At 49.8% G+C, this 14,288-nt stretch overlaps 1 protein-coding gene across 1 annotated transcript in view; it reads right to left on the bottom strand.

Annotated features, from left to right (window-relative positions):
• The window catches only part of LOC119105558 (uncharacterized), a 104,680-nt gene that overhangs the window by 76,147 nt on the left and 14,245 nt on the right, over positions 1-14,288 (bottom strand). Inside the window, exon 2 of the mRNA XM_037229018.1 lies at positions 11,551-11,755. Coding sequence (XP_037084913.1) covers positions 11,551-11,755 — 205 coding nt within the window. The remainder of the gene's footprint in view (positions 1-11,550; positions 11,756-14,288) is intronic.

Genomic DNA, 14,288 nt, shown 5'->3' with positions numbered 1-14,288 from the left:
GGACCAGACTGAGTGATCCGTGAATGCTTAAATGATCCAGTTGGAAAAATATTGGTTCGGGGATGTTGGCAAGGTGGCCACAGGGGCAGCGCGGTCACTTTTTAAAGTCGCTTGAGCGGTTCAGCCTAAAAGGTGGATTTAACCTGTCCAAAACCTGTTTTCTTCCCGAGCTTTGGTCTTTTTGATTTCTGCTCTCGATGTTCAATTAAAAAACGTGTTTTACTATTTCATGGGTTCAAAATTGTTTCCCTGCGGACGAATGACCTCTCTTTTCACAGAAGACAGCTAATGTGAGCTGTCTTTTGTGAAAATCTTAGAGCGAGGTTGAATTCACAGACATCTTAACAACTCTGAGTAAGGGATCACTGATGACTACCACCGTCGCTGATCGTGTGGTAGATTATGGCCACCACAACCACGATTATGTGACAAAAACGCTGGCCATTGTTGGGTTCAAGTGGCGCAGGCAGGAGAGAGAGGGGACACGGCCCCCCCCCCCCCCTCCACTTCGGTTCTGGGGGGCCTTTTGAGCCACCCGGAACTGACGATTAAGGCCCGATTTGAGGGGCTGAAGGGCCTGAAATGCTGGCCGGAGGACGTATTCAGGGGCCTCGGCCTGCGATGCCAGGCACTTCAATGCCAGCGAGAGGGCTGTTTGCGTCGATTGGGCGCCCCTGAGTCGATATAGACCTATATGTGGATCAGGCACCATCAGTGCGCCGCACCGCCGTGACGGTGCGGTGGCCGACACGGAGCTGACGCGTCGGTTCCGTGTCAGCATGGGGCTGAGGGCCCATTAACTAAGGAAGGCCAAAGCCGGACCAGCGATTTAAATTGGTATGGATCCCAGCGTCTGTCAGGGGTCAACAGTGACTAACCGGGGGTCCTGTATTGGGGAAGGGGCCCAAAGTCCGTCACGAGCTATATTTGAGGAGACCGAAGAGGAGCCGAATGCCCCTCAAGATCAATAGCCTCATTAGAGGGCAAGAGCCTGAAGCTGTAGGTCACTAGGATCAAAGCCGTAAGGTCGTGACCTGAAGTATCAGTCAGAGGGCCTCTTGCACCGACTGAGGACCCCTGAGACAATGCGGACCTCTAGGTCGGCCAGAGAACACCAACGCAGAACAGTTGGCTCCGTGTCGGTCTGAACGCCGAGGGTCCATTTCCCAAGCCGCAGTAAAGTCGGGGCCCACGATTTGCATTGGCATGGGCCCCCGACAATGATCGGGGCCCTGTGTCGGGCAGGGGCCCGCGGTGCTTAACAGAGGGTCGTGCGTGCGCAAGTGGCCCAGAGTCCGCCCAGTGATGTGCTTAGGTGCCTATCTACAGCCAATACCAAGGCAATAGTTGAGACAATTGTTGAGTATTTATTTAGCCCCGTATTCCCTCCTTACTCATATGCATTGCGGGACTCAGGGGAACATTGGTGGCTTCACTCAGCATCAGGAGTGGGAGGGAGGAGGGGCTCAGCCCCCAAAATACACAAAGTGACGCTCCTGCACGGTCCCCTCCCTCATGAGCCATGAGGATTACATAACAAACTGGACGATTTGGGAGGAATTTGATCCGAATTTGCAGGAGTGTGGAGGAAATTTGACATCCTGTCCCCAATCCGAGGCAATGCTGGCTACGCACACATGTCAAGTCATATCCACGTCATAGTGTTAAGACAAACGTCAACGTTACGTCGTTGGCGACGGGTATCTTAATTATATTTATACCACAGATCCTCCGGCTCATATTTGCATAACTCAAAAATAGTGTTCAATAATAGCTATACAAATCGCTCTGACAATATACCGAAGCCCTTACTCGAAAACTATCTCAAGAAGAGAAACAAAATGATAGAACATCATTCTAGATACTCTCTCGAGCTCTCCAACTCTCGAACCCTCTCGAATTCTTGAACGCCCTTTGGAATCCCACCCCCCTCCCCCTCGGACGTCCGGAACCGTCGTGAGCTACCGCATTTGTCTTACAAAAATACTTTGATGCCCTATCGGGAGGCCGATTAACAACCGCTGCGTGAGACTATTCTAAAACACTGCGCTCGACTGAGATCCAGAAGAAGACTAAGATCAAACAGATACTACAAAAGTGCAAAAACATCTTCGCTGATTATAAACACAACTTCAGTCAAAATGCAGATAAATCGAGGCAGACCAACGCGCAAGTTAACTGTTTTCAGCCGGGGACCGCGAAACCCGCAAAGTAAACTAATTGTGTATTGGCCTGGCTAAGTAAGCCTCAGCCGAAGTTTTAACGAGGTCCTCATGCACCTACGGGAGGAGCATTATGACTGCATTTACGAGAGGGGGCACCAAATACACACCCGCGCACACCGGAGCACCGCACTCGATAGAAATGTGCTGATCGCGAACACTACCATCCTTAAAGACTATATTATCCAGACCATACGACCAAAGACACCCCACCGCACTTGAAACATTGCACGCCGCAGACATGGCATCCACCATCGACCTACATTACAAACAGCTCGCGCGGCTGCCAGTGCACGACATGCGACCTACGATAACCCCATTCCCATTAGTACTAACTATCCGGCCGATTACTGTAAATGTTGCGAAACTAAAAAAGCTTCCATCCGTACAGAAGAGTGCCTCGAGTTCGGTCTTGCAGTACGCGAATGCTACCCCTGCAAATGTTTCGATCGTGCATTTCGCAGAAAGACAGCGGACATTTTATACCTTTGCCGTGTTTGCCTGGGTGTGTGGCATACACACATAAACATATATATATATATATATATATATATATACATATATATATATATATACATACATACACATGTATATATGTGTATAAATATGTACATATATGCATGTATGCATATATATATACACGTGTGTGCGTGTATATGGATATAACAAATCAAGACGCCAAGTTCGACACCTTCTGGCTTAGTGCGCCACGAAAAAGATCAACCGCAGTTATTCTCTGGCCACAAAGCCAGAGAAAAGCAGCCGTTGCATGTCGAACCGCCTTCCTAGGGTGCTGGACTCACGGGGGAGCACCGATCCCTACCCAGCGTGCCGCAAGGACCCGTTGAAGCGATTTGTTTCTAATACGTTTCTTAAAATACACGTTACGACCATCGACAACCACAAATAAGAACGTAACGGCCATTGAGAATGACGCCGGGCTTCTGAGCTTAAACAGATTCCATTAATCTATTTCAGCCGCTCGATGGTCCGGTTGCGGGCGAATTTGCTGATACCCCCCCCCCCCGCCTCTGGGTCGACTGCCAAGCCCCCGAGCGTTCTTACGAGGACATCGGCAGCATCTGACCCCGCGATCTGTTCTGAGGCTGTGCCGAAACCCTGGCGAAAACTTAAACTCAAGCTCAGGCAGTGAGAGTAACAATGCCCCGGCTGAGCCGAAAGTAGGTGCTAGAGGAATTCAAGTGCTGGGTGAGACCGCGGTTGCCCATAGGGGAGTAATCTACGCCATGAGCATCTATGGTTGCCCATAGTAACGGGCTGGGCTGGGCGCAGACTTTGGGAAAATTACGAGTAATGTTGCAGGTAGGGTTAACAAAGTTACGAACTATCCGACAGACTTCAAGAAATGTTACTCGATGTTTCTGCTAGCGCTTGTTTTAACCATATCTAGATCCACTTACACTTCTTCGGGATATATGGACCCATAACAACGGCTTTGGGTACAGGCTTCCCTGAAACATCGTCATGACTTAGAACTTAAATGCTGGAAAAATGCAAACGGTTGAGTGACGGGATCTGCGAATGGATGGCGGCTAGGTAGAGGATTGATTGAGAAAAGAAAATCTTACCTATCAAACGTCAAGTTGTGATGTCATGTCATGCCCGCATGTAATTACGTGGGAAAGTGGGCTTTGCTGACTTAACATGCTTTGTATTGAGAAGAAGAATATGACAAATTTTTACATTAAGCTTGCTTCGACACCATTTCATATGTTCAGAACACAAAAATGCCTTCATAATCTCGCACTTTCCGAAGCATTGCTGGTCGAGACCACAGCGCGCTTCAACGCTGGTTACACACCAGTCCACACCAACTATTTCGATGTTATCTCCTTAGACTCGAAGAAAAGAGACCAATGTGAATTCTCCATTTTTAACTTTCATAATCAATTCACGAAACTTAAATTCTGTATCTATCATCGATGATATATACGATGATTCATGAAGATGATTTGTGATCATTTATGATGATGTACGACGATGGTTTATGATGCTGTGTCATAGTTGATGATTCATTCGTGTTCATAGTTGATGATCCATTCACACATCATCTCATTACCACCCCATCTTTAGCAGCTTCACGAAAGATAACATTTCTGAATGCTTATGAGCCAACCAGTGGATTACTACTTCACGAGCCAACAAGCACACCAGAAGACAATATCGGGATCCAGTATCAGGATTTAGCCACAAGTTTTAATGGGTACATAAACGTTCACAGTTGTCTATATTTCTAAAAAAACAAAAACAGGCGGCATACTAACCACTGATTTTCTATCAGGGCACAACAGCCCACATTCATAAACCATTGAATCATGCAATGGTACATTGCGAGATGATTGGATCTGATAGGCATCTTGCAATCTTACACATGTATGCCAGTGTTGACACCGATGACAAACGATTAGCCGTTAACGTTGAAGGGATAGACCACACTTGTCCAAAAACATAGTGAATAGGCGGCTGACGCGATTCTGGCATTGTCGCCAAGCCACCAGTACAGCTACATTTATCTCGTTCATCTGTCATTTCATGATCTCAGGGGTCGTGCAGCCATGCGTGTTTCACAAGTTTATCAACGTCAGACAATGACACGTTTACCTGACCGTCGGCGAGCTGCGTGTTAATGAACAGAAAGGCAAGATAAGTAGGTAATTTCCCAGGACATCCACGGCATCCTTCATGCTTGAGTGCACTTGCTCATCTCACCATTGACGGCTACGCCGAGAGGAACAGTTGGCTTGAAGTCGTAGTACTGCATCGGCGCAAATGGAGTAATACCCTGGATAGCAGGTGTTGGGTAAACGAAATTCTACCCATGGAGGCCTCTGCCATAGGGTCAAGGGATATGCATCCTATTGCACTGCTCTGTGGACCCAGCTGGCCGCTGAGCAGACTGTGGACCATCAGTGGGCCGTCGGTGGCCAGGCGAGCTCTTGGGCTAGAAGGGCCCTTGAGCAAAGCGAGACGCCTATTAGTGACCGGAAGTTCCCAGGCAGCCTCTGTCCCTGAGTGTTCTTGACTTAAGAGCGCAACGCCACCGGCCAGGGACTCGTCAATGGCCAGAGGGTTCCTTAAGTCCCTCAGTGGCCAGAATGGCTTAAGAGCACTTCAAAGACACATGGACGACGAGAGGTCCCCCTGAACACACAGATTTCCCTGAGCGGCCAATGCGTCTCATGAGTAAAACATCTTAGTAGTGTGACGAGTTATGTAATGATCCGCGAAATTCAAAATGTATAAGGCCTCGCGGTAATGATCATCAGTAAAATTTGTTAGCGAAACGATGTGATACGATTAACGAATATACATCTTGTTAACCGTGCTTCGGAGGTGGCACGAATCGCAAAAAGGAGGGTTTATTCAAAATAACATGTTTTTTTTTGCGTGGAGGGAAAAGGCTATGGCAAATGCATTGTATGCATTCTCAGAAAGTACATACATGAAAAGTGAAACAGAACTCAGACATGCCGATAACTGGAAAGACAGATAAGATGGAAGCTGGTGGCCAGAAGGGTCACTAGAATGCGTAGCTAAATAGCCCGATCTGCGTTTTGACGAAGCTTAAAAGTTAGAGAATAAGCAAGACCCGAAGATTAGTTAGAGGTCTTACTTGGAAATTAATATACCTTCAGTACACCTGGAGGTACATATTGAACCACACTACCGAGCAAGCACTGATTGTGTTGAGAAAACACGCTGTTCCGAAGCTGTGCCCATGATCAGATGCTTTTGCAAACATTAATGAGCACCACGAAAACATTCATCCCGGAACACTTCTGTGAAGTTTTTTTGTTGCATTTGGCCCAAACATGTTGACCGGATGGATTGCTGGGACATAGACCAAGCCGCGCTCTCGCGTGGGTCCTGATCCACCAACCGATTGTGAAATTCAGGGTTAATAGCAGAATTGGTGCGGCAAAAGCTCAACGTGCCACAATGCTCGGCGGGGCCTGTCCTGGCCTCTGACCTTTTCTGACCTTTAGCGCGACCACTGCTACCGACCGGAAGCCACCCCAGTCACAGGAGAATGATGAGAGCCTAAACGAGCAGGAGCACATCCAGTCACGGGCGAATGAATCGGAAGAAAGGCGCTGTAACCAACTGGACGCCAGGGCGGACACACCACACAAAACGTGCCAGAATCCGTTGCTTGACGCCACTGTCGTGAAACAACCAGACATCAAAGATACCGCTGAACTGCACTTTAAATCAATGGCCATTCGAGCCATACCGCATTACCATTTGTCATTAACCATTGACCTGTGCCTGGATCCCAAGGATATCTCCAGGATCCCACAGGTTTCGGTGTTCATGGGATTCTGGGATCGGATCCTGGGATATTTTCACGGCTCCAGACATGTCTTCCACGTGGCCATTACGCATACAGTCCTCACACGTCACAAACGCGGAGAGCAGTGCGTGTAACTTTTGATTTCCAGTCGTGTGAATGCAACCTTGTATGAGAATCTTTAACTTTAAAGTAAAGAACTTTAAACATTTAACTTTAAAATATATAGCTTTAAAGTAAAGATCTTGGCAGCATTTTGGAGTTACGTATTTCACTCATGACCATGAGCACAGGTTGAAACGTCGGATTTTGATTATGTAACCAATGCTAACCTGATAATTCGCTCAACTAGGACCTCCTCGTATATTGAAGGGTAAGGGTATACGACAATGCGGGTATCCGTATATTAGAAATGCTGCACATCCATTATCTTTGTCACACACCCACACACCCACACACCCACACACCCACACACCCACATACCCACACACCCACACACCCACATACCCACACACCCACGCACCCACACACACACACACCCACACCCACTTTTACACCTTTAAAAGCTGCCATGTCTTGCGGTTCAGTTTTTTGTTCCGATGCAGGAGTTTCTCGTGCAAAAAACTGCCAACATTTGTAGACTGGACCAACATATGATGGATTTGGCAGAAAGCAAACCTGCCTACAGAGCTATATGGAACCAAATGAAAATAAAACAAACAGTAATGCGGTCAGGTAACCAGTGTTCCAACAGATCATGGAAATTTGACTGTTTCTCCTGGGCCCAGTATTTACTTCTTGCGTACCCATGCATTGGAATAGGGCTCTAAGAACCAACTGAGCCCCCGCCCCCCCCCCCCTCCCAAAGCATATAAAGCGACGCCCTTGGGTTCCCCAGAACGAAGGCAAAACCACGTCTACACGCGGGTAACAACACATTGCGATAGCATGCGACACACCCAGCTTTGGTTCTGCAAGGTGGCAATATATTACTCCGCCCACCTGGCTCATCTAGTTTAATGTTAAATGTTAAACAAGTTAAATGAAAGAACCATGCAGTTCTATGCGGAACACCGCACAGCAGCATTCTGAAACATTTGTAATGCTGAAACTGGCGAGACTGGCCTCCATTTGGGGAATGCGTGAATAGGTATCCCCCAGTTCTGCAACAGCTTGTTACCCCAGTGTGGTACAGCGGCTGGTTCGCTCATTGTCGTCGGCCATGTTTCACGGCAAGTGACAGCGCAGGGGTTGGGTGGATCACCGCCACGTCGCTTAGATCCCCGTCTAAGGCGCCGCAATTTCCCGAAATCGATTGGACCGCTTTACCGTGGGTGGCCAAGAAATGACATTGCACCCACGCCAAAGATAGCCAGTGTTTTCTGGCCAACAGTTTTCTGGCTAGCAACCTGGGACAATATTGTGCAATAGTCAGGATCACGCAGATAGTCAAGGCGATAGATTATGCTTGGCGAAGACTGATCCAAACGGGACTTAGAAGGCATTTTATGCCGCTGAATCTCCAGCGACCAGGACGCATTCGCCTACGCACAAAATAAAAACTGCTTCACCGAAGAAGCAACGGGGAATTACTAATAGTACATACGTCGCGTGCTACTTAGTACTTAGTTGACAGATCTATAACAATCCCCGACGAATTACATGTAATAATCACCCTGGCAAAAAACAAAGAACGACCAATTACGTACTTTTGGTACTCCAAAATTAGTTTCGACGAATATGAGCTACCGCTCCACAATTGCAGACTTACTAGTCATAAAACGCATTCTTCAAGGCCATCTTCTATGACTGCCGGCTCCGCAAAAACGCTTCATGCAAACTTCGTCAAAATTTTGTAAGTGTAAAGGTCTAGTGGTATTGTACATAGTCTTTAGTATTGTAAAGTCTCGTGCAAAATATAACAATTTACTGTGAACAGGTTATGTAGGCAAACCCCTTTTCCACAAAGGGCTTAAGCTTATGCTTGCTTTTTTATATTGGAGTGTCGTAATTACGGGACAGCAGAAAATATCCGTTCATGGATCTGAAGAGGAAAACAAATTGTAAAATGCCGGTTTGATAGTTCGACGTAAAAAAGCCAATTTGGATGTCAGGAACATGCACCATGCACTTTGTACACGAACTCAAAGCTTCTTTAACGAATCCGAATAGTCTGCAGTACAGTAAATATCTTGGGCTGTAACACTGATTCGGTTATGGAAAATATTGCCCTCCATGTTAGTCGAAAAATGAGGGACATCTGAGCCGCAACTGGATAGGTATAAAAGGCACTCGCGTCAGCTACGGTGACGTTCATACTCACGAGCGAATGCCATCTGACCCCTCTTGTAAGCAGAACAATTACAAAACAGCACCTAAAGTGCATGCCTATACACAATCCTGAAAGAAATGACCGCGACCCGTGTCGAATGTCCAAGCTTTTCAGGGCTCTTCAGACACTTGCGAGATTGTCGGTTGGCTCGTGTATGCAATCGCCACCATCAGACTAGCAAAGCCAGTGATTGCCAAGAGCGTGGAAGCCCATCGACCCACCTGGGGTGCTCTGACCCACGTGGGGTGCTCTGACCCACGCGGGAGTGGGGGGTTAGCTAGAATGTGTCACGACACTAACGCCTTTTGCCATTGTGAACCAACGAATCCCTGAGCTGTTCCTGTGCTCAGATTGTTCATCGAGTGCCAGCGGTGACTTGAGTTGTGTGCTGGGCGAGGATACCGCATCGCATTGAAAACGAGTCCAGCCCGCAACTTACCGTGGGTTGCCGTGGGTTACCGTGGATTACCGTGCATTACCGTGAATTGTAGCATTATCTGGACGGTTTACCACAAGCACCATCGTCTGTGGCCAAAAGGTGGTCCAGATGTCGCCGGAGGCCAGGGAGCGTTTCAGGAAGTGCAAAGTATATTTGGACTCTGCCAAGATGTAAATGAGGGGGCAAAAAGCCAGTTCTGTCAAGACAGTAGCAGCATGGGCCGGAGATAACAGAAGGGCTTTTGAGACGCCGTGGTGACCCCGGGCGGAGTGAAGTTGCCAGCTCAGGGAATTAACCTTGCTCAAGAACCAGACAGATGACTGAAGACTTTCGAGGACTCCAGACCATTCCTGGAACCGTCGCTCAACGCTAGATGGCTTCGTCATGATGGTCGGGCGGAGGGCCCAAGGAGCGCCAGGGGTCCAAAGTGGGCGGAAGAGGCAGACTGATCGGAAACGCGGAGCTGGAGGGCTACTGGCCTCACCGCAGCAGAGAATGGCATGTAAAGACCTTTAGAAAACGTGAAATGGCAGGGGACCTCAGACTTTCACAAGACCAGGGGCAGGGTCAGGGGCAGTTGTCCAACATTGCTTCGATGATGATTTGGGCAGTGGGGCGCGCTGACAACAGCGGCCATATGGCGCCGTCAACGTTGCCTCAAAGAAGCCGCGAGACAGAATATCTGCGACAACCTAGAGACCAGTCCACCACGTCTCGACAAGTTGTGAAAACAATGGACAATACAAGCAATCTCAGGTTGCACAGCGATCGGGGAGAGATAAGAGGTCGGTTAGACCGACTCTTCTTAGTCTTCCTTACCGGTCTCAGATCTAAAAGAAAGCCAGGGGCGTTCCCTTGCTAATACCATCGTGACCTATGAAACAGTCCGGACCTTGAAAACGTGATGATTTGGACTCGAGTGCCGGGTCGTTCCAAAAATGAAAAAGATGTTAATCCCTCCGAAAATGAGAGATGCTTTGTTAGGCACGATAGCATGTCACGTTTCCTTAATCCTCAAAACTACACAGGTTTACCACCGACAAGTCAGGGATTCGAGATATTCGCGAACACCTTGGAGATCGGAGACGAAAATTGGTTCCTTTTCTCCAGGATTAGCTGTGTGCGACTCATCCGCTTTGGAAAACTAAGATAACACACTTCGTTTTACGTACAAGCCCGGACTCGCCTGGTATCCGAAAGGACATTTCTGTTACCTTTTAGCTTCCAGTTCGACAGAAGACAAAGTCAACATTTCACCCTCTCCCTCCCTCTCACCCCCCGGATGGGGCCACCTCCTACCTTTCCCGATACCCAGGTTCACCTCTCATTCCCTTCAGACGTCTGGCTCCATCTCGCACTTCTGCTAACATCTACGTCTACTCCTCTCTCCCGATATCTGCGTGCACCCCTCACCTTCTCCCGATGAGTGGGTATCTCAGCCTCCCGACGCGTGGGTATCTCAGCCTCCCGAAGCGTGGGTATCTCAGCCTCCCCGACTCGTGGGTATCTCAGCTTCCCCCGACGCGTAGGTCTCTCAACCTCCCCCGACTCGTGAGCCTCTCAGCCTTCCCCGGTGCGTAGGGCCCTCAACCCCCCCCCCCACAACCCATGGGTCTCTTATCCTCCCCCAATGCGTGGGTCCACCTCTAAGCTTTTCATGGGCATGAGCTCGGCTCTCAGCCTCCCCGACGCATGGGTCCAGCTCTCAGCCTCCCCGACGCATGGGTCCAGCTCTCAGCCTCCCCGACGCATTGGTCCAGCTCTCAGCCTCCCCGACGCATGGGTCCAGCTCTCAGCCTCCCCGACGCATTGGTCCAGCTCTCAGCCTCTCTCAACGCATGGGTCCAGTTCTCAGTCCCCCCGACGCATGGGTCCAGCTCTCAGCCTCCCCGACGCATGGGTCCAGCTCTCAGCCTCTCTCAACACATGGGTCCAGCTCTCAACTTCCCCAGACGATGGGGTTCAGCTCTCAGCCCCCCTCCCCCTGAGGCAGGGTTTCAGCTATCAGCCTCCCCCGATGCATGGGTCCAGTTGTCAGCCTCCCCCGACGCATGGGCCCAGTTGTCAGCTTCGCCCACGCATGGGTTCAGTTGTCAGCTTCGCCCACGCATGGGTCCACAGCCTCATCCTTTCCCAATGTCCAAATTCACCTCTCACCCTCTGATGACGCACGGGTCCTACAATCGCCTCTCCAAGCGCTTTGGTCTTCCACTCACCCTCTTCCGACGCCCGGATCCCACCTCACCTTCGGCGGACGACTGGGGCGACACGGAGGCGCCGTCAGACGGACTGAAGACGTAGCCGGTGCCGTCGGCGGCAGCTCCGTCAGTCTCCCAGTCCTGCACGGCTATGTGCACGGGCCCATCGGCCGGCTCGGCCAGCGTCGGCTCCAGCTGGAACACGTGCGCCTCGGGGTTCAGGCCCGCCGAGCACGCCGCTCCGGAGGACACCTGGCGGCAGACGGTGGAAGCTCAGCAAACGAACGCTGTTGAGGGTTGACGGGGATGCGCAGTCGGCGTGGAGCGTTTTGGGCCGGGTGGTCCCCTGTGTGGTGCCGACGTTGTCAGTAGGATTAGACACCAGTAGCGAATGGTGGGTTCATGCTTTGGAAGACAAACGGGACAAACGGTCGCATATCAACTGTGCGTCTGACGTGCGGGTTAATGGTGGAATTTCCAGTTCATTCCGTCATTTGAAATCAGCGAGCCAGACACATTATGCACGCACAAGCAAACGGTGAAACGGGACAGGATTTGAAGGTCCGAAGTTCGATTTGGACCAACGCACGCAATGTCAGGAAAACGACGATAGCAAGTGTATTGAATGCCTACAGCTGGCTTTTCCGTCGTGCTAGCTCAGTTGGTCAGAGCGCCTGCCTTCGAATCCACCCACTCGTGGTGGGATGGGTTCGAGACTCTTTAAGCGCTTGCCATTTGTCCCTCACTGGAAGAGCCCACAGCCGGTGACAGCGGTCCCGCTGAAGGTCAGATAGCGTCAGTGGGCAGGACGGACTGTGTCGAGCATTACGGCGAGTCACATCTTCGCCACAAAATTCTTCCGTTAACCTGGAACGTCACACGTGTGTCACTGCGGCGTAACGACGCACTCAGTGCTGAGGGCCATATGGCGTCGCCTGCCTCTCACCCTGGCAGGAAGGGCGGGCACCGCGGGGAATCGAACCCCGCGCCTCTGGTTTCCCATACGTGCAGTGGCTAACGTGTCCGCGTCAACTACTGCACCACCAGCACCCCGCTGCAACGTGACGATCTGGTGGTGAGGTTAGGGCTCGACGCATTGCTTAGCGTCAGCTTGGATCTCAGAAAACAATCCCATTCTGAAGGGGCGAGCAAAATCTTAAGAAAGGCGTCAAAGAAATAGAAAGATCCAAATTAAATCTAAGAAAAATATACCAAGTGGAAAAATTTCTTCATGACCCATTTGCCGCGTACATTATTCAAATGGCCTGAAGCCATTCGGTCATGCGATTTAAGGTTATTCAATAATGATTTGTGGGTTGCACCAGGCTAATCAATATCTACAGAGGTTCAAAATGTCGGGACAAATATGACGAGCCAGCAGAGAAACATTTTGCGCCAATGATATCAGTCCAGCAAAATCGATCTGTGATATTGCCTGTAATTAATTCGCGGTAAACAAGGCACTGAGACTTAAGCAAGCGTTTTGGATCTAACTGCCGAGGAAGGCGAAGAGACCGCGGAGGAAGTCATTGAACAGTCGGTGAAGTTTAACACTTGACTAGTGTCGAAATTTTTAAAAGATATCAAAGCTTCTTTCGGCCTTTTTATATGGTGTTGTGTGTACAAGCACGCAAGAACGGCTCAGAAAAAGACGGATAAATATCTGGGAACAAACCGAATCGATTGAAGTCGTGCCGCATATAAAGTGCTGCTGTTACTGGTCATTGTATATATATATATATATATATATATATATATATATATATAAACATATGCAACTAGCTTGTGCTTGGGTACTCTTGCCATCAGTACCTCGTTAGTGCATTTAGTTGGTCATGTTCACCAGTGATTGCTTGAAAGCGTTGTATACCATTAGGTAGCTCCTGGCATGCTGAAGTTCGGATATTTTCAACGCAATCGTAATGGCGAACTGTCCCGCGCGCACTGATCCAAGACAACCTGAACCCGATCAGCTCCTTACCAAGGTCATGGAGGACTTCAAATTGTAATCCTTCTGCTGAATCAGCCCACGTTGCTAACGCAAACGAGCCACCTTACACATCTTGCCAGGTGACAATCGGTCTGCACATCCAGCTCCCCAGCACAAGTGCACGAATATCCTCTCTTGACGCTCTCCTGTGGTAATTCCTCAGTAAAGCACACCGCCCACGAATGTCCCGATTGTCCAGCCCGGCCGGCACGTTCACGCCCACTCGCCCAGACGGCCAAACCTGCCCTGTCTGCGGCCCCCCTGACCGGTCCCCAGTCCGCGCCAGCCGGCCCGCCCCACACGAGCCACGCCCGCAGGCCGTGTCGTGCGGGACAGTCTATGCGGCGGGCGCGCGCTGCTGCGGCTGCCCGTTACACAATCGCCGGCCTTCAGAAAGATCTTTGTGCAGCGTTGAGGTGATGAAATGTAAATTTTTGATCTGCTCCTCGCGCGAGGCACCGCGTGGGCGAATAATTCATCGTGCACAATAATCCGCGTTTTTTCGGCAGCTGGCTTTGAACCTGGCGTTAGTGTTGAAATCTGACTCAAGGTTGGTGGCGGCTAGCCGGTTTTCAGGTCCGCAGCTAACCAACCCTGCACCAGCGGCCTGTCTGCTACCCCGTTTTGTGATCAGCTGATGGTTATTGACTAATTCAGGATTCCAACATTGCTTTCAGCCCTGGAGGTAGGGTGGAAAATATATTCGAAAACTTTTTAAATGCGACCGAATCAACTTAAATGTATCAGAATATGCAAAGAACAAAACAGATGTTCCAAGACCCTGGCCACTTTTCG

The sequence above is a fragment of the Pollicipes pollicipes genome, unplaced genomic scaffold (genome assembly GCF_011947565.3).
Source record: "Pollicipes pollicipes isolate AB1234 unplaced genomic scaffold, Ppol_2.1 Scaffold_6138;HRSCAF=7277_pilon_pilon_pilon, whole genome shotgun sequence".
Classification (NCBI taxonomy): Eukaryota; Metazoa; Arthropoda; class Thecostraca; order Pollicipedomorpha; family Pollicipedidae; genus Pollicipes; species Pollicipes pollicipes.
Note: the sequence above shows the minus strand (reverse complement) of the source record. Positions and strands in the feature narration are given on the sequence as shown.